Genomic DNA, 24,048 nt, shown 5'->3' on the forward strand with positions numbered 1-24,048 from the left:
GGAACAAGGAGGGTCTCATGCAAGGTCTTACGAGCAAGGAGGAAACTTATTTTAATCTTTTTCTCCCCTCCAGTGTGCATGTCAAAGATGACAAAATCAGAACACTGGAAGATCAGCTTCAAGGACATTACTCCAAAGCTTCAGATGCAAAGGAGGAACTTCAGGTATTATATTTTACGAAGCTGTCTTATAGTGGAATAAAAGACAGTAACCCCTTGACAGTAGAAATAGGAAACAATGAAACAGGAAAGGCAAAATTAAATTGTTTATGCATTGATTGGCTCTAAGAGTCTAAATTGTGGAGAATATTACATATTTCATCAAAACACCTAAGGAGTCCATTCTGAAATGTGGTCTCAGCTTGGATTACTATCTATGGCCCAAAAGCTTATGATTGTGGCAATGTTATTAAATGCTGGTTTTTCTTCAGCATTAGTTTTCTTTATTTCTTCCCTGTTCCTGAACCAGGAGCAGGCATTCTGATGCCTTTACTCTATGCTTCCTGGTTACAATATTTTAAATTAATTATTTCATATTTTGTATTTTTATCTTTTGTGTTTTTTATCAAAATGTGATGTGAATGTGCCATACAATAAATGTTCTGTGCTTCTCAAAACCCTGTCTATTAATCAAATTTGGGGTTTATGGGAATTGAAATATCTAGAAAAGTCCAGATTGGCTGTCCTTGCCCTTTTGAAGCAGTTTGGATCTTATTTGGTCCCTTTCCTGTTTTTATTATTTATTTATTCTCCTCTCCTCCCCTCCCCAATATTTTGGCAGTATTCCATTTTGTTGATTAACTTCTGCTTAATTGCAGTTACTATGTTCATTGTTTTTTAAATAATCTCACTTTGAAATTATTTGCCAATGACCATTCCATCTGGAATTTTTGAAATTTTCCAAATCCTAAAACGAACAGGTTAAGGATAAATTAAATCATGTTTAGAGATTGAAATAGGGAAGATATTGCATATAAAGATATTGCTGTGTCTCTGGGTTTGTCTTTCCCCCAAATGTAATTGAAGCCAGTTCCAGTAGGAATCACTTAACATTTCTTTATATGTTCTTGCTATTCCTCTTCAAGAAAATGATAAGAGCCATCCCCAAGTTTGTAATTCCAGATTAACAGTATGATCTGACAATTACATTCTAGGATCTAGAGGATCAAAACAAAACTTTTCGGTTGGAAATTCAGAAACTGCAGGCTGTCCTCTCTGAGCAGGTATGGCACACTTTGCTGCAGATAATAATAATTTATAGGATGTTCAATCTCTGTTTAATGAAAATAAATAGGCTATGTTTACTAAGGTTTAATTTGATGCAGAACAATGTTACATGGGCTGGATATGGCAATACGATACCAGGCTGAGCAGCAGCTTCAACCACTGTAAAAAGCTGTTGATATTCCCTTTCTAATGAATCAGTTACACCAAGTTCTTGTCAATGAGGTCTGGGACAACTCACCACATCCATTTTCCACAGCCAACTCACCACGGGACAATTCACTGCAGGATAATTCAATGCTGTATTAATGGTTTCATTCAGGTACTTTTATTATTGGTGGCCACATAATTTTTGTATTTCTGGATTAACCTTTATTATTACTGGCCATGGTTCAGTCAAAATTAATTTAACTTCTGTATTTGTTGAACTGTCCCATGGCAATTATATTGTGGCAAGTTGGCCTTAGCAGACTTGCAACAAGTCATCTGCACCTTCAGTACTCCCTTCCAAAACATATGGATGCAAAAGCAAAAATGATGGTGCAGTTTGGAATCCCATTATGCCAATCCTCGTTCATTCATTTACATTTTTCCCCTTTTATTTTTCTCTCCTCCACCACTGGCTTGTCACTTCAGTGGAACTTGAATAAAAAAGATGCATTGAATTTAGTACCTGGCCACAGTGACAGTAACTTGCGGATAGCCAAGGTTGATGAGACACACAACCTCTTCTTTCTCCTCCTCTTTTTCTTTGTTTGGCATAGAAGTACATACTAGGATTGAACCAGGAGACAGAAGGTTTGTTTAGTTCAGCTGTAAGAAAGGCTGCTCTGGGACTCTCATGGGAGTGTGATTGTAGCTCTGGAATGTTGAGTTTTCAGGGGCATGCAGAGCTCTTGCCTTCTGATAAAATCACTTTTGTAATTCCTTTATACAAAGAAGTCCAATGTAAGATAAAGAGAGTTTAACAGGAATTTAAAGTGTTCCCCATATAGGTTTTCCATATTGCTGTTTCTGTTACCAATTTTCTGAATGAGATGAATGGAAGTATGGACTTTTGAGGCTGTGACTATCATTGTAACATCTTGCAGTGTTGCTGCAAAAGCAAACAGAATAGTTACCTGGGTCATTTTGATTTTGTTTTAATTTTATGTATGGATGTGTGAGAGAGACAGCGAGGGAGGGAGAAAGTGTGTTATTCAATGAATGTTTTAGGCTGGCTAGTGTTTATAAGGAGCTCAGGCTTGTAAAATGTGTTATTATCTTACTCATGCTTCCTTCTAAACACTATCCTAAATAAAAAGCATAGGATTGGAAAACATTCAGATGGCACCATTAATTCATTCCCGGAACATTATTTGTGTAATATAACTTTCCATGTCATCAACTATTAGTTTTTATATGCATGGTTGGTAGATGGGTTGAGAGATTAAACAAAGCATGCCTACTAGAATGAACTTACTGAGTGACCTTGCTAAAACATTAGATTTTGAGTTTTTCTTCCCTATTGTCAACCAAGCCTGTGCTGGCATTTTTAGATGCAGAAGAGCGTTTAGTGGTATATCTGTTGAAACCAGTCTTCAAGGAGAAATAAATGTATTCCCCCTTTTAATGCAGTATAATATTTCCTTTTTGAATAAAAGATTTGAAACAACTGTTCTTCAAAATTCAAACTTTTCTCATGTGTGCAATATGCTTCTGAAGAAAATGTTCGCAAGTGATACATAGGTTAATAACAATAATGACAAAAATGTAACATGTTAAGAAAAATTGTTTGTAAAATCTATACATTCAGCAGCTATATGGTGATATAATTCCTTATTATATGAGGAATTCTCCAGTAATGATGATATTTAGAACCAGAATTTCCACTGCCAAGCAGTTATAATGCAAGATGTCACCTGACTGTATTGATTAGAGACAGCACCTTAGCAGTCCCTGTTACATTCACTAACCAAATCCCCTCTAATCATTTGGTGAGAACACGCCCCAATCCAAATAACTCCTGGATAGATTTCCCCAGCCCCAAGTCTTTGTAAAACTGCCTCTTCTTGAACTCCCCCTCCCAACCTACCTATGTCCCCCCCTCCCCAAATCTCTGCCATTTTGCCCATCCTGTACCTTGGCACTCCTTAGCAGCAATGGTGGCATTGACAGTACTGAGACTGTAGTAGTGGCCTTTAGCAGTCCCCGTTGCCTTCTGATGCTGTCCACACCCTTCTTTAAATGGTGCATGGCCTTTTCACAAGGCTGCTTTGCAAGAAGGCTGCATGTGGCCAGCAGCTCCTTCAGAAAGGCCAGGCATGCCTCATCTGCAGTGGGGGGGGGGGGGCAAGAAGATGAAGATCAGCTGCAGGATTGGCAGGGCTGTAGGAGCAGAGGGCAGCAAAAGTGACAGAATGCAGAGTAGCCAGGAGGGCAGTGATGGGTGGAGATGGACAGAGAAAGGCATGTACCGTTTATCTTTCAATAGAAAAAAGATTTAGACTTGTTTTGACACAAAGAGGTTTGGAGTAGACGCAGATATGTTGAGCCCTAATATTTCTTGATGTTCCTCATAACAGGCTATTTTATACAGGCTATCTTCTAAGAACTGATCTAAAAGCAGTGCCACTATCTAATTTGAAAGGAACTTTTATGGAAGCTTTTGACTTCTTTTGCTAATTGACTTTACTCCGATAGAGTAAAAATCAACATTACTGCATACCATAATTTTGGTTCCTGTTATGGGTCCTTGGATGCTTCTTCTCTTGTTTCAATGGGAGGCCAAAGAAACTTTGTAAACCTGTAATAACCTCCCAGCCACTTCCTTGGTCCCGCCTGCTATAGTAAGCAGCTCATTACAAGAGCTTTATCCTATAGCACTTGACTTCATTGTTTTCTACTTTTTTCAATTTCTTCCTTTTTTCCTTTGTTACATTTTATGATAGCCCAGGAAAATGTCCATCACTTTTTTTGGACATATCAGGAGAGATTTTAGTGGTTAGGGGGCACCATTCTCAGGGACTGACCCTCCAAACTATGACCTCTTCAGGTGACCTGATGTCCTTTCCAGGTAGGTCTCCTTCTGTCTTGCCCAAAGTATTTTTTAACAGCTATGCAGAGGTGGTAGTTTGCTCACCCCACTTAAGGGAGTGATATATTTTCAATTTCCTAGGGGAATTGAGACACCCCCCCCCCAGCAAATTGGCCAGAAAGTCAAGCACATGGCAACAACCATCTTTGAAGACACCCAGAAGAGGAAGGCATGTCTTACAGCCCAGGAAAGAAGAATTCTTTCAAAACAGATCAGCAGAGCTGCCCATGTGGGCTATGTAATTTGGGGATTTCACTTTTTCATCCCTAAGAAGCTTTCAAAGAGACCAGAAGTCTCACAGCCAGTGGAGAAGGAAGCATTTCCAAAGAATGTGGGCACAGATTTCCTGGATGGTCTACTTTTAGTTCCAAGGGTGGCTGAAGTATTTCCTGTAGCCTCAAACCCTGCAGCGAATATTTCCTCTGCATTTGTGTTGAGCAGGATCACTAAGGCAGACTAGATCGCTGGTTATTAATCTGCCTGGTAATTAAGATCAGTAGAGAGGCATCTTGAAGAGACTCATCTTTTTGGCACACAGTATAACAGCACTTTGATTTATTAGACGATTTTGTTGTTTATTTCATTGTTTTCTGAACCAGTTTGTTAAATTTCTATATTCTGTTTTTGTATTTAACTTTTGACAGCTGCCTCAAGTGCTTTCCACAGGAGAAAGACAAGGTGTAAATCAAATAATAAATAATAAATCCAAATTGCTATTAACTTTGAGCATTTTTGGTGAAAACACTTTTGAAAACCATTAGATGACTTCTTGGCTGAAAACCAGCGTTACACAAGGATCCGTAATTTATTGGCATGAGTCATATTATCAGCTGAAGCACCAGGAATCTAAGGGTCATTCTTCATAAATGGACACCACGTATCAAGATCATCCATGAGCTTGGGATGGGCGGGCTTTGCTTAGTTGCCTAGTGCTAGTGTTTTAATATTCAGGCACCTGGGTGTGTCATACAGTGACATAGCTAATGAAGTTCTTCCCTGAAATTCCAGAAAGCAAAGCACCTACTTCAAGCCATCAACCATCTGTTTGCTATCAAAGTCATAGAATCATTCCCACTGGCAATAAGTTTCATGTGGCAACCCGAAATTCAATTCTTTTGGCTAGCCTTTCTTTATTTCCAAGAACCTTGTTTGTCTGTTCATTTCGCCATCTACTGGAGGTTTTTTGAGATTTGAACTGGGCCATCATTCTCAATACACTGCTCTCCCATTTGACACGGCAACATAAAGATCCTTGTAGCACCTGTAGTGTTCTCTTAGGACCAAATTCATACCTACTGCTATTTAGATTACCTTCTCCTCTGTTTCATTCTTTAACAGAGTGAGCAAGATAGTCTGTTGCCTATCATACCTTGGCTTCTGCATCAACTGGGAGAAGAGGCAGATGCCCCCGCTTAATTCCTGCAGCTTCTGGAAACAAAGCTGAACTATTCTGGCAGGCTTGGCCCTCCTCCCTTACAGGAATTAATCAGGTCAGTGATGCATGCCAAATGGTTGAAATTCAGCAGCCCTAGGTCATCTCTAAGACTCAGTTCCGTGGACCAGGGCTCACTCATACTCCCAACAGTAGACATCATTTCTCTTCTTGAGAGGAGAAGCAACAGGGGACCAAGTCATTTATTCTGAGACCACATTTGAAAGTCTTTCATATACTGGATGTCTAAGGCCCTTGAAAAGTGTGTATTCCTTTGGAAATTCTTTTTTATCCATCTAGTTGCCAATGCCAGCCTTTGGGGCATAGGAGACTTGTCCAGTGGATGTTATTGGATTCACTAAAATTTTATAGACTTCTTGGAACTCAAAGTAATTAGGGTAGCACTCTGCAATTCTGAGTTAAACTCATGAGGGAGATCTCAACAATGTTAGAATAATCAGAGGTCACATCTTTCATCGCTCAATAAAACATGTCAAGGCCTCCTTCAACATGCTCATTGATTAGCCCAGTACATGGAAGCCTACAGTTATATCGCCTGGTTCATCTAATCTTCAGTACATCTTGCTAGTAGTTTGGCTACCTTCTCTACTAATGTCTCCTCAGTGTTATATGCAGGGGAACAACATGGTCCTCAGACTAGGCTGAGCTTTATGAGGTAAGGACGTGGTGCCTTACAAAGGAAGAATAGTACAACTCTTTTAATTCACAAATCAAAGTTGACATTTCTTTCAGGAGAAGAGCTTTGCAATAAGTAATACTTTGTAAGTTTGCTCAGTGAGTCATTCAAACCCTTTTGGGGACCATTCTAACTTCAGATAAGGATATCCTCCCTTAAGTAGGAAAATGGTACATCAACTTTATTATGAAATTCCCTTTTCTACTAGGAATGAGAGGTACCTGCTCCTTTTCTTTCAATTATGGGATTTTTCCTAAGAAGGAGTGTCTTCTGTAAAACTTGTATTTACATCTGTTTTTATTTAACTTCACGCTACAGAACTATTTTTAAATAATGTTTGTCATCTCTCAACTGCTGGAAGCTTGGCTTTTACTGCCATCTTAGGGCTACAGAAAGCTCTTTGGTCTTTCTTACTGGAATAAAAATTAGAGCCCTTCATACTCTTCATACATGATAGAAAAAGTGATCCATTCCATTATATATTGAATCTTATTCCACAATTGTTCCATAAAAATAGTATTATGCATTTTTCTTATAGTTTCTTGAACAAGTCTCAGTGGTTAAGTTACAGTGCTAAGAAATAAAGTCCTTTGCTATTATAGAGATGCAAACATACCTGAGAGAGGGATATTAGAGTTGTAGTTCATAACATCTGAAGTGCCCACCCATGTTAAAGGATCTGTGGTGATTCGATTTTAAAAGATTATTGACTAAAAATAACTGAGATTGAAATAGACCAAAGATCTAGATGCTTCTTGGTTGCTTCTTATGCAGAACATGTAGGCTTCTCAGTCACAATGGAATGAATGGGTGCTCTTCTGAAAGATCTCAAGGCCAGGTTGGTGATAGGTCATCCTAGAGAAAATCTGTCTACAGGCTTGTTAAAGAATTAATACTGATTTGATGGCATGCAATTAGTTATTGTTGGTTTTGTATAAATAGTATAGGGTATTTGGTACAGACCAAATATGTTGCAGTAGATGCTATAAAATCCTTCACATTTCTTTGATCAAGAAAAATGTAATATTAAATAACGTTGTATGTTAATAGGATTCTATTTACTAGGGATAACATCAATTTATGAAGCAAATTGCTACTACTTGGAATAATTTTCATCATTCATTTTATCAAAATTGTGGTTTATAAAAGATTGATAAAATTTAGCAGTGCAGTCATAAAAGATGGCAAGATAATGTAGAGAGCAGTACCAAGGAAAGATTCTCTCACAATGTTAGAAGAGTTAGAAGAACTAAGTCAGGTACCACAAAGTTTGCAACTCAGTCTTGTGTATGGGTAGGAGTATAGTTGAGGAAGACCCAAAAAAGGACAAATTTGTACAGTTACCAGTGGCATTGATGACTATAATTTCTGCATTATGTTATCTGGTTGGGAGTGAAACATAGTGCAAGCAAACAGTCAAATTCTGAGAGCACCAAGAACTTCACTTTCATCTCTCATCTCAACTAACTTGGTTCCAGACAAACATCAGAAAACAGAAAGTGAAAGAAATAGACTATATTTGTTTCCCAGATTACCACATAAAGACTGTCATTTTCCCTCTCTGCTCTGCCACCTCTTCTTAACAAATCAGACATACTCCATTTGAATGCTCAGCTAATGATATTTAAATATCTGGGGTGGGTTTTGTGCCATGACTTTAAGTGAATGTAAACATTTAGATTCCAAGCAGCTGAATATCTTAGGATGAAAGTTGTAGACTTAACATGTATTGCTTTGTTTCTTACTTGTTAGGCTAACAAAGAATTGCTGGAGCAACTGGAAAGAAGGTAAGGAATGGGGGAAATAATCATTTTTCAAGTTTACCTTGCTGTAAATCTGTATAGCATAGGGTGGGATGGGTCTGCCACAGATTTCTGAAAATATGGCTTGACATAGAGATGTTCTCAAGTTCCATCCTTGACATTTCTATGCAAAGCAGAAATTGGTAAATTGTCGCTACTGAAACTTTAGCATGCATTCTCCCAATTTTATACTGATAATGTTTCCAAAATTCCAGCTGTGCAATCCCCCCCCCTATTTTCAGATGTAAAAACAACCCCATGTATATCTAAAGTAGGCTTAAGATAATTGGTGAAAAAAAGAAAATAAAATCCCATTCTCTCCCCCTCCCCACAATTAACAAGAAAGAAGGACACCAAAAAGAAAGGCAACATCATTAGCTTCCATCCACCTTCACAAAGTTAAGTGTGGCATCTGAGCCACCAAAAGAATACCTTCCCTGTAGTAAAAGAAATTGAGGAAGTAGGATGGGAAGGAGCTTTCTGGATGAATTGATACTCTGAAGAGTTAAGGCTGTGTTACAGCTGGTTCTGTGAAGACTATTCAGTGGCAAGCACCCCTTGAGGAAATGTGCATAAAGTTGCCATCCTGATTATTTCAACCAGTTTTGAATAGTTGTCAATGTACATGTTCTTGGCTTCAGTATTACAGATAAGGATGACAAAATAAAGACGGTTGAAGAACTCCTTGAAACTGGGCTCATAGAAATGGCAAATAAGGAGGATGAATTAAAGGTAATGACTTTATGAATGTTACATGGCTTACTTCTCAGTGGTGCGGGAGTGTGTAAGATTTCATAGTACCTCAGCTAGCCATGCCAAGTTGCACAGTATACATGGAGGATTTTGTAGGGTTTGTGATGTGGACACACAGCTCACATATAAGTATCCACAGATGACCACCCAAAGAACTGCACTTACAGACAACTAATTGCTTCTTTTACTCCCACCCACCCACCCTTCTGCTGAGAGAATTAAGACATGTTACTGTTCTTTATGCTGGAATAAGATTAGGCCTTCGGAGATTTTTGTGCTGAGGACATCAGAGTGTCATTTGATACTGTGTCGTTGAATGCACTTTAGACTGTCAAGCTGGAATGCCTAAATATGAAGATGTCATTCATCATCCCTTTGATATGTGTGCCAGGTTCTGGTATGTCTTGAAGTGTCCAGGGAAAAATTGTAAAGCATTCTTCTATATTAAGATATTATTCCATTGATAATAATAATAAAAGGTGGTCAAATCTGTACTGAGGAGTTACATTTAAGTTAACATACAAATTGAATTTATTGTGTTTTTTTTGAGGGACTATCTATGTTGCATTGTACGTGCTTGGGCAATTCAGTCTGGCAGGATTGGTGTGCTTAAGTAACACTCTGTGAGGACTGAAGAAAGACCCCTTTTATGTCATAATGCCTGTCCTCTGGAATGAGGTTCCCCCCAAGATTGCCCCCACCCTGCAGATGTTTCCAAGGGCCTTGAACACATGGCTCTTCACCTAGGCCTTGTTGGTTTACTTCTCACACTCTGCTTGTCATCCTGCCATTTTATCTTTCTTATTGTTTCTTGTTCTAAAATGTCTAGTTTTAATGTTTTAAATAATTTATAAACTATAAAAATAATTTATAAATTACATAATGTATAAATTATAGTCACTGGGAGTTGGGCAGCATATAAATTTAATTAATAGCAACAGTTACTATTATTTAAAGATCAGTAGCAGTGTTGCAACTCTTCAATATTGAAACTCTTTTGTTTGTAAAGGCATTGAGAACAGAAAACTTATCCCTGAAAAGTGAAGTTGAAAGTCTTCGGAAAGTACAGAATGAGCAGGTATATCTTATCAAAACTTTAAAAAAAATCTTCAAATGGATTGCTGGTAATTATAACTATAACATTTTCCATCTATTAGTATCCTGCTAATTATAACAGTATCCCACTGGAGAATTGCAGTGCTGTGACAATGTTTTGTTTTAAATTAGCTTTGAAGAGCTGGCTTTTCCCCCAGATGCTAGGTTAGGAAATAAGTCCCCTCTGGGAATACCAGTTTCCTTTGTTTTACATTGTTTTGATTGTTATCTTATCTTGTACACTACCCAAAGTTACTATTAGTTAAGTAGCCTACATATTTGATTTATAAATATATTTTTTGTATGTCTAGAGAATTTTACTTGAAACTTTTGGATTGTAATTGTTGCTACTCTGATTTGATGTCTGTTGTCACATCTTGTTTTACTACATCCTGTGAGTTCTTTACAACCAAAATCCAGCTAGAGTCTGCACCAGTGGTGGGTTGCAGGCGGTATGCCCTGAGTCTGCCCGGAGAACCGGATACCGTTCTGGTATGGTGCTCCAGAGGGCCCACCCGCCCGCCTGAGCTCCTTACCAGTCTTTTAAGTCTTCGGCACTTACGCGCATGGCGCGTACAGTGCCTGCGCGATGCTCCACTGAACAGCTGGAGCGTTGCGGAGGCTCACGGAGGCAGTAAGACGCATGCGTGTACTGCGCGCATGTGAGCACTGCACACGTCCATGTGAATGACGCCAGGCCCATTCCAACCGTACTGGTTGGAACGGGATCCGGAACCCACCACTGGTCTGCACTATATCTTTTATATAGGAGATAACATGGTACAGATTTTACGGCAGTTCTAAAATATTGACATTTTCAGGAAGGCAACATTCTCTGGTTGCTAGTTAATGTTACCAGGCAGAGGATTTGTATTGTAAGCTAAGCTGTGCTTAAGGGTTACTCTTGGAATGTAAGTTCATCTCAGACACTAGTTTATATTAAATACAATTGTTTGGTGGTAGGATATATGTCCATCATTCCTAATATACTACTTCCAGGGACCCATGTTCCAAAAATCACAGAGGAGGGAAAACTGTATTCCAGTGGGATGCCACTAGAGTGAAAATGAGACATACAGAATATTTTTCACAAAGAATTTGGAGAGCTAAATTGTGTTTGCCAACTGTGTTTAGGATTAAATTACTAGTAGTTGCCAAATACTATTGTTTAATTTGATTAAATAATAGAACTAATTTGTTTTCTAATTTGTAATTATAGTTACAATGCTACAAATACTGTTGTAATTCTATTACTAATTTCTCTTAGTAGATCAATATAACAATTCATTTATTAATTTAATAATTAATAAAAACTAGTATCATTTGTGCCAGGTAATCATTATTATCATTTGAAGCATCCAATCAGAGTGATTTGAGTCTCTCCTATTAAATGCCGATATATTTTCATCTTTTTCCCCAAAGGTATCATTTGCATCCGTGGTAGACGACCTGCAGAGGGTGTAAGTAGCAGCATGACTTCCATTTTAATAAGCTCTAAATGTTTAAATTTTGTTACTATTTGAAATTAAGTGAATAAATATTGACTTAAAAATTCTGAAACACAAAATATCTAAAATGAAATGGTGAATGTTGCATTTGGTATCCCAACATTTACCTCTCTCCAAAAAAGTATACCTTTTTATATTTTAAAAAATCCCCAATCACCAAAATATTTGATGTGTGAACGTTTCTGTGAGCAAAGGATTTTTGTTGAGGTAGTGGCCTGTCTCTTCCCCCAAGCCCACACCCTGCATTAATCCTACTGTCCATTGTAGATTGAAGGAATAATAACCGATTCAGCTCACTGTATCTGTTCATACTTGAGGGGGTCAGAAGCTTTTTAACAAATAGGTGAAGCTAGGAAAATTACATCTAGTACCTGGGCAACTAGCGCAGACTCCCTTCAGGGCTATATGCACTTTCAGTTGCTCTTCTCTCTGTATACCAATGACTACAACCCTCTGTTAAAGTACTGAAATTTCCAGATGATACAACAGATGATTCAAGACAGTGATGAGTCTGCGTATAGATGGAACGTTAAACAACTGGCCGTCAAAGTTCCCTCTAAGCTGTGCAGCTGCGCGGCTGCGCACGTGACAAGAAAACGCCGTGCAGCAGTTTCCATCTGCCACACAGTGTTTTTTAATGTCACAGCGTGATGTAACATCCCCCCTTGCCCGCCCCACACACCCCTCGGCTCCTTCCGGCCTCCAGCTCCACCCTGACCCAGGAGGAGGGAGAATTTCTTTCACCAACCTACCGCTTCGGCTGTCGCAACTGCGCCAGGGCCAAGCCATAGGGGTTGAAGGGTGATTGGTGGAGGGGAGGTCAGAGAAACTCGTCTCCCTGTGCCTGTGAATTTGTGGACTTATGTGGGTCACCGAGGTACTGTTTCCGTAAAAGGCTTTTCCCGGCACAATGTCAAAAACTGGAGAACCATTTTGGGCCAACTGTCTCTGCATCTCTCTCAGCCCTGTAAATGGTCCGCTTGATCCGAGCACAAGGGCCATTGCATTGGGCATTGAGACCGGCCCAGTCACACACAGACACACACCCTGGTAGGACAGAAATAACATAACAACCAGCTGAGGCGCAGGAGGCAAAAGGATCATTGGCAGCAGCAGTGGCATTTCTGCTTGAAAGGCAGTCTGCCTAAGCTGTCGGAGCCTATAAGGGCCCCCGAAGTGGGCAGGTGAGAGAGACAGAGGGAAGTGTTACCCTGATTGATGTCATTCCGAGAAATATTCCACATGAAGAGGCGCAGCTGGTTGTGAACCTGAGCTTTCCTGCTGGCAAAGCGGAGAGGCAGGAAAGATCTAAGCAAGGCGGGGCGAGGGGGAGTTTCATTTCGCCTATCTGCTTAAAAACTGTAGAGTGAATTTCAGGAGGAGCCCTTCTTTTCTACCAGTACTATATTACCATACCACCTCTTGTGATATAGTACTATATTCGACAGCCCACTGTCAGCAGTGGAGTCCTTCATGTTTTTGGGTTCTGTAATCTCCCAGAACTTGAAATGCACAGTTAATATTAGAACCATCATTAAAAAGGCACAACAAAGAATATTCTTCCATCAACTCAGGAGATTCAGATTGCCCCAGGGCTGTTGATACAGTTTTACAGAGAAATTATTGAGTCTGTTGTTTATACTTCTATAACTGTCTGGTTTGGTACTGCAATCAAACAGGACAGGTACAGACTCCAATGGATAATTAAGATTGCAGAAAAAGTAATTGCAACCAGCCTGCCTTCCATAGAAGATCTATATATTGTGCAAGTTAGAAGGAGGGCTGAGAAGATCTCTACAGACTCCTCATATCCTGGATATAAAATGTTCCAACTCCTTCTCTCAGGACGGCATTTCAGGGCATTGCATGCCAAAGCAACTAGAGACAGGGACAGTTTTTCCCCTCTTATCATCACTTTGCTGAACACCTAATTCTCACAGTGCTGCCTAATGTCTGTGTGCACTTACCCATGTAGTATGTCTGTAGTATTATCACTTTTCCTTCTTATTATCTACTTTACTCCCTTCACCTTTTATTGGCATGATGATGATTCTATTCCTTTGCATATTGACTGAGAGCTTCTGCACAGGAGACAAATTCCTTGTGTGTCTAATCATACATAAAGTATTCTGTTCTGTTCTAATCTGAAATTTAGTATTGGAACAATTTAAAAATGCTCTAAAATTGCTATGGCTGAGCTTTAAGTACTCTTTCAGTAATTATGAATAGTTCCTATATGTACATTTTGAAATTGATTTTCCATACGTTGTCTGCTACTGTATACAAAAGCACACTGAGATATATCAAAATAAATGTTTTTTTAATGGAATAAACCGGATATTTCTTTACTATCAAGCATTATTAGTTCTTCCATATCTAAGTTTTGGTTTGCTATTGTATTTATTAACATCCAATTACTGGTGTAGAAATATTGCTTGCTTTCCACCATTTGGCAATCTACTTCCTGATTAAGCTCTTTCTCACCTTGTACAAGAACTTATATATTTAAAGTTTATTTTCTAAAATACACTCTTTATATCTGCATTTACAATTTTATGCCTTTCCAAAGAATTAGTGAAAAAGATGGAAAGATCAAATCTGTGGAGGAACTGCTTCAAGCTGAAGTCCTTAAAGTTGCAACCAAGGAGAAAACTCTTGGGGTAAGTATTGGATCATTTGGATGTTGATGCTCCATTATTTGTGGCATTAACTTGTGAGTGTGTTTACCTCTGCACTGCCTTTTAGTCAAATTTGTTTTTGTAACATTTTCATTTGGTGTCGTCTCCATTGTACGATTTTGTGTGTTTTGTCATTGAAAAGGCTTTGGAACAGGAAATAGAGGCTGTGAAAGAAGAACTAAGAAAGGCCCAGCTTGAGAAGGATACTCAGGTAAAGCCATTATGAGCTAGCAGCTGGGTGCATTTTATTCGGCATTATTCCTCCTTCCACATCTAAGAGCTTTTTCCTAATTCTCAGTAGAGGCTTAAAAACAATGAATCATATAGGATTGCAGTATTTAATTGATAATTCAATTTGATTAGGAGTACGTTGCTGAATTTTAAAAACAACATGGCCTCCACTAATGTTAAGCAATTTCTATATTTCAAAAAAATCTATCTTAGAAAAGGCTTATCAGTATGTATGCAATAGGAGGAAGGCATTTCCTAAGATAATATGTCTTGTTTACATCTACATCATGTAATCGTTACGAAAACATCATGTAAAGAAATGATAGTTCTAAAGAACAATCATTTTTTTGCCATATGCAAATTTAATTCATCAACTCAAGCTCCTAATATCATTGTCATCGTTGTTGTTATTGTTGACCAACACAGTCAAGGTGACTATATAGTAGTTATAGTAGTGACTATAACATTGAACCTGGACTAGGAGGTCTCAAAAATCACTGACTATAAGTCAGTCAATCTTTCTCAGCCTAGCCATCCTCACTATCTTTATTGTGGCATAAAATGGAGATTCCATGAAAGGTACCTTGAGCTCCTAGAAAAACTGAGAAATATAATAAAGTATTTTTTTTATTTAAAATGATACTTCTGAAGATTCACAGAAATGCTAGAGTTGTCATCGAAGAAGAATTTTAAGAAAACAGTTACTCTAAATGGTATTTAGGGATGTAATATTATAATACATTTTTATAGATCAATGGTGCAACTACATCTGGAATATCATGTGCAATTTTAGTGATTTTTATCCCCCTGTCTGTACCTCCTTCCCTGATTGAATTGTGAGCTGCCCTGAGTCCCCTTCGGGGAAAAGGGCAGCATATAAATGTAATAAATCAAATCAATCAATCAATCACAAAAAGAATATAATAGAACTAGAGAAAGTTTAGAAGAAGGCAGTTAAGATAATCAAGGGCTAGAATAGCTTCCCAATGACGAAACATTGTGATATCGCTGGCTTTCTAGTCGAACAAGAAGGCAACTGAGAGGAGACAGAATTGAGGTGTACAGGATTATGCATGTATCGATAAAGTCAGCAAGGAAAAACTATTTCCGCCTTCCCCAAATACAGGAAATGGGGATCACTCAATAAAACTGAATCCTGAAAGAATCAGGATAAAAAGATTCTTTTTTATATAACATGTAGTTCAATTTTGGAATTCAGTGCCATGAGGTGTGGTGCTGGCTACCAGCTTGGCTGGTTTCAGAAAAAGCTTAGTTTGATTACTGGAAGTCAAGGGACCTATTATTTCAAGATTTTCATTGCCCATTATTTCTTTTGTCTTCCAGAACACAACATTTTTAGTCCTAAAAAATGCTCTTTTTCTAAAGTAGTCTGACTGCATTTAATTAAATTCCTAAGAGTAACATTTTACAGGTGTCAAAGTATTCCAAAAGACAACTGTATATGTTTTATATTAGCACTGTATTATGGCTTGCTATAAAAGGGACGCAGTGACTCAGTGGCTAAGACGCTGAGCTTATCGATCAGAAAGGTTGGCGGTTCGAATCCCTAGCGCTGCGTTACGGAGTGAGCTCCTGTTACTTGTCCCAGCTTCTGCCAACCTAGCAGTTTGAAAGCACATAAAAAATGCAAGTAGAAAAATAGAAACCACCTTTGGTGGGAAGGTAACAGCGTTCTGTGTGCCTTCACCGATGAGTCATGCCAGCCACATGCCCACTGAGACATCTTCGGATAGCGCTGCCTCTTCAGCTTTGAAATGGAAATGAGCACCTCCCCCTAGAGTTGGGAACGACTAGCACATATGTGTGAGGGGAACCTTTACCTTTATGGCTTGCTTTCTTATTTCCCCCCCCCCCCTCTGGACTTATAGTTTATCATCATTCTGCACATTTCTTTTGACTACCTATATGTGTATTTTTTCCCTGTTAGGTGACATTTGTTCAGGAAGTTGAAGATCTTCAAAAACAGTAAGTTTTTCTGATAACAAGAATGTAGGTGTTTTCTAGCAGTCCTTTTTAATAGAATATTAATAGAATATAGTTCTAATTTTCATCATGTTTATCGTATTATAAGCAGTTGTGTAATCTAGAATTGGAAAACTATGGTAAGGCTTATCGTAAGTCCCTGATTAGAGGTTAGGTAGCTAAAATTGAAGTTATTTTAACAGCAAGTAAAGATATTAAAACAACTGCAATTGGTTGTTGATCAGGATAATTAGTCTACCCCTTGTGGAAATTAGGTACTACAAGAAGAAAAAGTATGTCATGTGTGATTGGCTGGAGAGATACCAAGAGAGGCTGCAGCACCACCTCTTTTAAAGACATTGACATTCTCTTTCAAGAAAACATTACTCATCTGCCATATACAGCCACCCATACCTTCTCTGATTGCCCAAAAAGCCAAGTGGGGCATGGATCTAATACAATGATGGCATAGTTCATACTAGAAAACCATCTTTTATAGTTCATCAGTTGTGTGAATTCAAAGAATCCCAGATTTTAACACAAAATGCTGGATTCCTCACAGTAGACTCTACCCTATTGGTTTCCAGACTAGAGTAGGTATGAGTGACATTTCCCATGAAGAAACCTACAAACATACCAGCTGGTATGCAGGAGTTTTGTCCCAAAATTCTATCGTTAAAGGATCCAGTCACTCTAAATAAGAATAGATGCACAAGACAGCTCTGGGCAAATTGTCATGGGAACTCCTAGTGCAGTTTGAACATTTTATAAATATGTTAGATGCTAGGAGTGGATCGTCTTAATAGGTACTCTGCCCTTGCAGAATTCAGGAATGCCATAATCTGTAGCCTATTCAGGAAGTGATTTGTACAGCAAAGGATAGTAGTTAATGTCCTTCATTAAAAGATCTTGTTTGCTCTGATATGAAAACCTTGTCAAATACATATTTGTGTGTTCAAAGCAATAATTATGTGTAAGTAGCTTAAGGCTACTTGAGGAACTCATGAACTGCTCAAGATTTCTCTTCCAGCACATTATAGAAATATAATTATAGGAATGCAAGACCTGTAATCCTTGGAACTCCCAAACCATCACCAAATACAGCCAGAGCTGATAAAAGTCATACTAGACAGTCAGTACAACAGGAATCTCAGCATGTCCTTATAGCCAATCTGTGCACAAGCCCTCACACTTGGTCATTTCTGGGAAATCCTGGGGAGAGAGAGCAGATTTCTGATAGGCAGCATCCCTGTCATTTGCTCAATCAGAGTTCAAAGTCTGATAGGCCTACTGGGCTAATAAGAGTGGTAAAGAATGCATGAAATCAGTGAAATATCAGTGAAATCCAGTTCAAGAAGGGTTTAGGTGTTTTCTTTTTTAAAATAATGATGAAAAAAAAGATTTTCTTCAAGCATGAGTTTATTCTTGTGCTTTTCATGGCAATAATTTGAATGTATTGCCATTGCCTTTTAAAAAAAAATTTCCAGGATATCCTGTAGCTTTTTTATTTCTGGGAATCTATCATCTAAATACAAATCCAGGTTAATTCTTCTTAGTTTTTCAGCACCTAACTGGACATTATTAGGACTCTTCAAATTACTTACTTACACTTAGTTTTACTGCTTTTTCTTTGCTTTTACCCTACTGTTCTTTGTATTCTGGTGAGATGCTGACCCACATTGCTGGCCTTGTGATCACGCCCTGAATTCAGCATCTGGCTTTTTTGTCTTTGAAGACATACAATAATTGCTGTTGCTTTTATTTATTGTCTGCTGTTTATTTATTTAAATAGCCACCCATCTCACAAATGTAACTTTTGTCTTCTTCTCTCTTACAGATTGAAGGAGAAAGAGGAACGGGTGAAGAGTCTAGAAGTATTGTTGAAAGAAAAGGAGAGTGAGATTTCGAAGAATGTAGAATGCCTTCAGGTATAGTTGATGAAACTTTAAAACTCAGGAGATGATCGTAGATATTTTGTCACATTAATTTTCCCCTGTCTCTTTCCTGCTAGGTTTCTGTTGCTGCTTCTATTAAAGATCATGAGGCAATGTAAGTGAACAAAGTGGAACGTCTTCCACCATTATCTATTCTTTCACATTTTGACTTGGGATAAATTCTTGATGCAGTTGGGGTATGAATGAATAAGAGAGACATTTCATTGTACTTGGTATTGGTTGGAACAGCTTTTTGTATTGGATGATGCCCTCTTTCTTGAAGACTTGCTCCTGTATCAAGGTAGTAAATCTTCAAATGAACAATGAGAGTTTCTGACACAGTTGGTTTCCAGAGCAGTCAAAGAAGCATGACAACCACAATTAGTTGGGAAACTTGAAAAACAATCCTGTCGTAAAAAATGTTTTCATATCATTCAGCCCTGAATTTGCTTGCTGGCTAAAAGATTCTGTTTTGAGTCATTTGATGAAGGGTTCATTTTGGGTTTTTATGAGTAATTTTTTTAAACCTTGTTCACAGATTGAGAGAGAAACAAGAAGTGCAAGAAATGGCAACATTATTAGATGAGAGGGGAAAAGAGGTTGCTCACCAAAGAAAAGAGTTGCAGGTGCCTGTGACAGTTTTAAGAGGAGCGGGAGGGGTGTTAAGAAGTGGGCACAGAGATTTAAGACATTATCTTCTTTCACAGGCTGTACAGGAAGAGAATAGGTTATTAAGAGCACAGATTCAAGAAATCAAGCAGGAAAACGGCAAACAGGTATTTCTCCAGATTACTAAATTTATAGAGTTAAAAAATAAGACAGCACATGTATTGTGTTCTCTCTGCCTTAGGAGTCACTTTGAATAAAATCAATTAGCTATTGAAATTACTATCTGCCAGTTCTCCTGTTTGGCCAGGTAAGGAGAAGGGATTTTCTGCCCATTTATTGGAATAATGGATCTTACTTTCTAGACTATCATTTTACCCGTGTCAGAGCATGCACTTCAAGAATAATATTTTAATTGCAACAGCACTCCTTTGTCAGGTCTCCATCCTTTCTTAATTTCATCCTTTATTAATTCCATTGCAGCACTATATGTGTGAAATAGGTCTTTGTGTGTAAATTTTAATCTGATCAGGAGCATACAAGATGACAGAAACCTTATACACCTATTTCACTCCTTCATAAGCACCCCTTAAATCAGGTTGGTTTTAGAGACATGGTGGCTCAGTGGCTTAATGATGCTGGAGATGGTCTCTGTTCCAGTGGTTCAAGTCCTAGCGTTATGTGGCGAGGTGAGTTCCCATCACTCGCCTTAGCTTCTGTCCACCTAACAGTTCGAAAGCATTTTCTATGTGAGTAAATAAATAGATGCCACTTAGATGGAGAGTCAAGTTGGTACTCCATGCAGGCAGTTGTGAACTTTCCTGGTTAAGGCTCCCATTTATGAAACAGTTCAAAGGGAAGAAAGGGGTCTTAGGATGACGCTTCAGGAAGAGCCCCTTGTCTCCTGTAGCATAACTTGGGAAGCATGCGAGTGTGTCCTACAACAGAGTGGGTAAATTGGCAGCCAAACTATTACTGTGCAATAGCATTGTGGTCTCCTGGCTAATGTAACAACTCCACACAATAACAACAACAGCAGGAAGGAGGTTTTACCTATTGTTAGACACATTTAAAGGGGCAAAATATGTGTCTTGAGCCTCACAGAGGTTTAAGATACTTAAGAATTCATTTTTGCTCTTTGATTTTCCCAAATTCCCCCCAAAGAATTAAACAACAAAAAAGATCCCTCATTCTGACACATAATAATGCTACTGGCCCAGTGGTGTCCTAGAACACCATAAAGTTCAAAATTAAACTTGTCAGAAGTAAATTAACTGCAGGAAAATGGAAATAACATCTCTGTCTTCTGTGGTGTCATTAGTATGAAAAGCAGATGAATGTCTAAAGATAATCCATATATTGCAATAAGTGTTGCTCTAATTATTTTTGGGCAATTTATGGCTTGGCTTCCAGTCTCCTGGGAAGAGCATAGAGAAAAATCTTGAGGTAGCAAATGGCTGCATGTCAAATACTGTTAAGCTGGGGAAGTTTGCACTGCATTTCAGTTAAGTGATTTAAGTGCTCCTCTGTTTCAGGAATCCTTGGTTATCAGGATTGAGCAACTTTCACAGCTGTAAGTTATTGTTAACTTATTTCAGCATATCTTTTACATGGGTATCAACCACAATATTCTTCTCCTGGATTCTGTTTCATTTTCTGTTTCCCTTCATTAGTTACTCTTTCCTCAGTAATTCAGCTACATTGGGTAGCTGAAAGCCTCAGAACAGTTTGTACCAAGAGCAATAGCAATAGCAATAGCAGTAGACTTATATACCGCTTCATAGGCCTTTCAGGCCTCTCTAAGCGGTTTACAGAGAGTCAGCATATTGCCCCCAACAATCTGGGTCCTCATTTTACCCACCTCGGAAGGATGGAAGGCTGAGTCAACCCTGAGCTGGTGGGATTTGAACCGCTGACCTGCTGATCTAGCAGTAGCCTGCAGTGCTGCATTTAACCACTGCGCCACCAGAGGTATGAAGCTGATATATGGCTCAGGGGCTTGAACACCATTGCTTGAAAAACAATATACAAGTTGTACAGAAATTACTTATCTTCAATGATAACTGTATTTGTGTTTCCTTGGACATGGTCTGTTGCATTGAAATGAAACATTTTTAAAAGTGTTTTTAAAAAAACCACATCAAGATTATGTTTGACTGTCTAGATGTACAATACAAAAATATTGTCCCATCTCTGCTGTTCGGACAATTTGTGTGAGGAAAAATAACCTTGGCATTTAAAAATGCCCCTTTAAAAATTCTTGACTATTTGACATTCACTTGTAATAATCCTAGTTTTACCTGTGGTTTTATGTTTATTGTAAACAGTTAAGAGATTGGTTTCTTAGTGGTGCAGAAAGTTTGCATTTTATTTACTTGTGAATAATGGCACACTTTATATCCTTTAGAAGAATGTATTCTGCACTCATAGTGATGTTGCGGTATATCATAAACTGTTGCTGTTTTTGCTAAAATACTATTTAGTTATTGGCAATTACATTGTACAAATATGATAAATATATTTAATGATAATTGTGGGGGATGTATTATATTACTATGATATGCTTCCTACAAAATTATCAGGAGAATGTTGTTGGGTTCTCTTCTTACTAGTTTTATCCTCACACTAATATGAGGTAAAACAGTTGAGTAATTTGTTGAAAACTACCCATAGAATAGGCACACAGGGACTTAAATTTGAGTCTCCCTTGATCTTGATCCAATTTGTGCATCAACATGATGGCATGTAAAACCAATTCTGAATGCAGAACATCTCTACTTAAAGGAGACAAATCCAACCTCTGAAAGCTAAAATCAAGAGAAACTTTATCACTCAATGCACTGTTGCCATTAATTGTGGTGTGATTTTAATTTTAGTTTGGGCTTCTAGACACAAAATGACTCTTTAGAAAAAGGCAGTTAAGAAGAAAAGTGGATAGGGAAAGAACATATTTCAGAAATTTCCTGCATTCTCATTAAACAGTTTAAATTTGAAAAACATCAGGTGTACTATAAGAATAAGATGTACTTCTGGGTTATATGATATGTTGCCTTCTACATTTAATGGTAATGCATGGAATAGCAACTTTATGGCCTCCTCACTAGATACAGCTTGGAAAGGAGAGTCAGCCACTAGGGAGAAGAAAATGATTTATACTGGAAACCAAATTTTGCATCTGTTTGCAGCACTTCCTTTTTAAGGAAAGCTTTTAAAACTCCATATCTGGCAGAATTGTTGGAGGGCAGAGACATATTTTAGCAAATAACAGGCAGAGGAAAAAATTAAGAATAATTAATTTATAAAATAATTTACAATTGCTGCCTTCTTGCTTCCAACTGAATCCATCAGAAATGGGATTCTTCCTCTACCTACTTTTAAAAGAGTATATTTTCTAGTTCTCATGATCCATATAGATAACAGAGGGGAGAAGGTCAATTGTCTTTTCTGTTGAAGAAACAAAAACAGGTCCCTGTCTTATTCCCTTCTACATGGCTGTGACTTTGCCTTTTCTTGTATGGATTTAGCATTTCTGGGAAAGAACAAGAAAACACCAGCCTTCAAAACGAGTTGGGCTCCTTGAAACTTGCAGTGGAGCAACAGAGGCAAAAGAACAATGTAAGTAACTCCTTTTAGAATAATTTTTGAAGAGAGGATGTTGAAGGAAGAACTGCTTGCATCCCGAATATTCTCGTTCTAGAAGATTCCTTGATTACAGCCCCATCTTCCTCAGCATGGCCTGTGGAACTCATAGGAGCTGTAGTCCAGCATGTCTAGAGGATTTCTTTCACCGTTTATATCATGTTTTAATGTACACTTTTATCAGTTGTTTTAACCTGACCATTTTTTTATGTTTGAATTTTACTATAAAACACTCTTATTTTGATGCAAAGTGAAACACGAATGTTGTAAATGAATATGTATATCTCAGGCCTCCTCTTTAGCCCCTTTCCTCCAGCAGTAAGAGCAGGGTGGCTTTTCAGGGGATAGTAAGAGGGACATTTTACTCTCCCTTTTATATGAGAAAAAGTTTTTAGAGGTATCGGAGAGCGTCCCACTGCTTAGTAAACAAATTTCAGAAGAAGAAAATGAGGTATTTTCTAATTGGCTAAAAGGTGTCAAACTTGCAGTGTCATGTGACCTATCAGGACTTTTTTTCCCCTTCGCAAAACCAGCCGGGCCGCGAGTTTGACACCCCTGAGCTAAGTGAATTTCTTGAAAGTTGATAGGAAAATGCTTCTGAAAAGCATTACCCAATTAAGAAAAAACTCCTTGACCAAAGAAGCAAACTTAACACTTACTCATTTCACCTGCTCAGAGATCTTTTGACTTGGTTTGAGCATCTGAGAGCAGGACAAGAAGCAACAGTAGCTCATTAAAGAGAGATCCTACTGAGAAATTTCCTGACAGTGCTGAGCAATTAGTCAATGGAACAGTTTGCCTTCTGGAACTGTGGATGTTCCATTACTGTAAGTTTTCAAAAAAAGATTGGACATTCATTTATCCAGGATGGTCCTGCCTTGGGCAGGTGGTTGGACTAGAAGACCTCCATGGTCACTTCCAGCTGGATGATTCATCTTTTCTCTTAAGTTTTTCTGTTGCTCAACAAAACTGGAAACACACAGGGCTGTCAAATCTCTTGTTCTATGGGTACTGCATAAGGTGCTCTGAAATTTTTCTTTTGGAACTTCCTAAATATTTCTCCTCCTAAAATACATTTCATCTCCTTCCAGCAGTCACCATAAGAGGAAGAGACAATGGATATATAGACTGTGTAGTTTATTGACAAGGGATAATTGAATTTGCAAATTTCCTGTTCACTTTTAGAAAGCTATTTTAGCTTTTCATTCTATAAAAAAATTGAATGAAGACAAACTAAAAAGGTTACTGTAGAGGTTTGTGATGTAGGAGAGTAAGGATGCCTCCCCTTCAAATCAATACACAACTGTCAACTTTGGAATACCATTGAAGAAAACCATTCCCTTATAATATGACGATCATCTAGGAAAATAGAATTCTGATTTGAATTTCTC

General features: G+C 38.2%; 1 protein-coding gene across 7 annotated transcripts in view; it reads left to right on the forward strand.

The window, feature by feature from the left end:
- KTN1 (kinectin 1) overlaps nt 1–24,048 on the forward strand; it is an 88,718-nt gene that overhangs the window by 49,038 nt on the left and 15,632 nt on the right. For all 7 annotated transcript variants that reach the window (XM_032236129.1, XM_032236148.1, XM_032236140.1 and 4 more), the window contains 15 exons: nt 74–164; nt 1,154–1,222; nt 8,181–8,215; nt 8,872–8,962; nt 9,993–10,061; nt 11,501–11,538; nt 14,156–14,246; nt 14,407–14,475; nt 16,444–16,481; nt 18,316–18,406; nt 18,490–18,527; nt 18,951–19,038; nt 19,120–19,188; nt 20,554–20,591; nt 22,543–22,633. In XM_032236129.1, the coding sequence (XP_032092020.1) occupies nt 74–164; nt 1,154–1,222; nt 8,181–8,215; nt 8,872–8,962; nt 9,993–10,061; nt 11,501–11,538; nt 14,156–14,246; nt 14,407–14,475; nt 16,444–16,481; nt 18,316–18,406; nt 18,490–18,527; nt 18,951–19,038; nt 19,120–19,188; nt 20,554–20,591; nt 22,543–22,633 (1,006 nt within the window). The remainder of the gene's footprint in view (nt 1–73; nt 165–1,153; nt 1,223–8,180; nt 8,216–8,871; nt 8,963–9,992; nt 10,062–11,500; nt 11,539–14,155; nt 14,247–14,406; nt 14,476–16,443; nt 16,482–18,315; nt 18,407–18,489; nt 18,528–18,950; nt 19,039–19,119; nt 19,189–20,553; nt 20,592–22,542; nt 22,634–24,048) is intronic.

This window comes from Thamnophis elegans, chromosome 1 (assembly GCF_009769535.1).
Source record: "Thamnophis elegans isolate rThaEle1 chromosome 1, rThaEle1.pri, whole genome shotgun sequence".
NCBI lineage: Eukaryota > Metazoa > Chordata > Lepidosauria > Squamata > Colubridae > Thamnophis > Thamnophis elegans.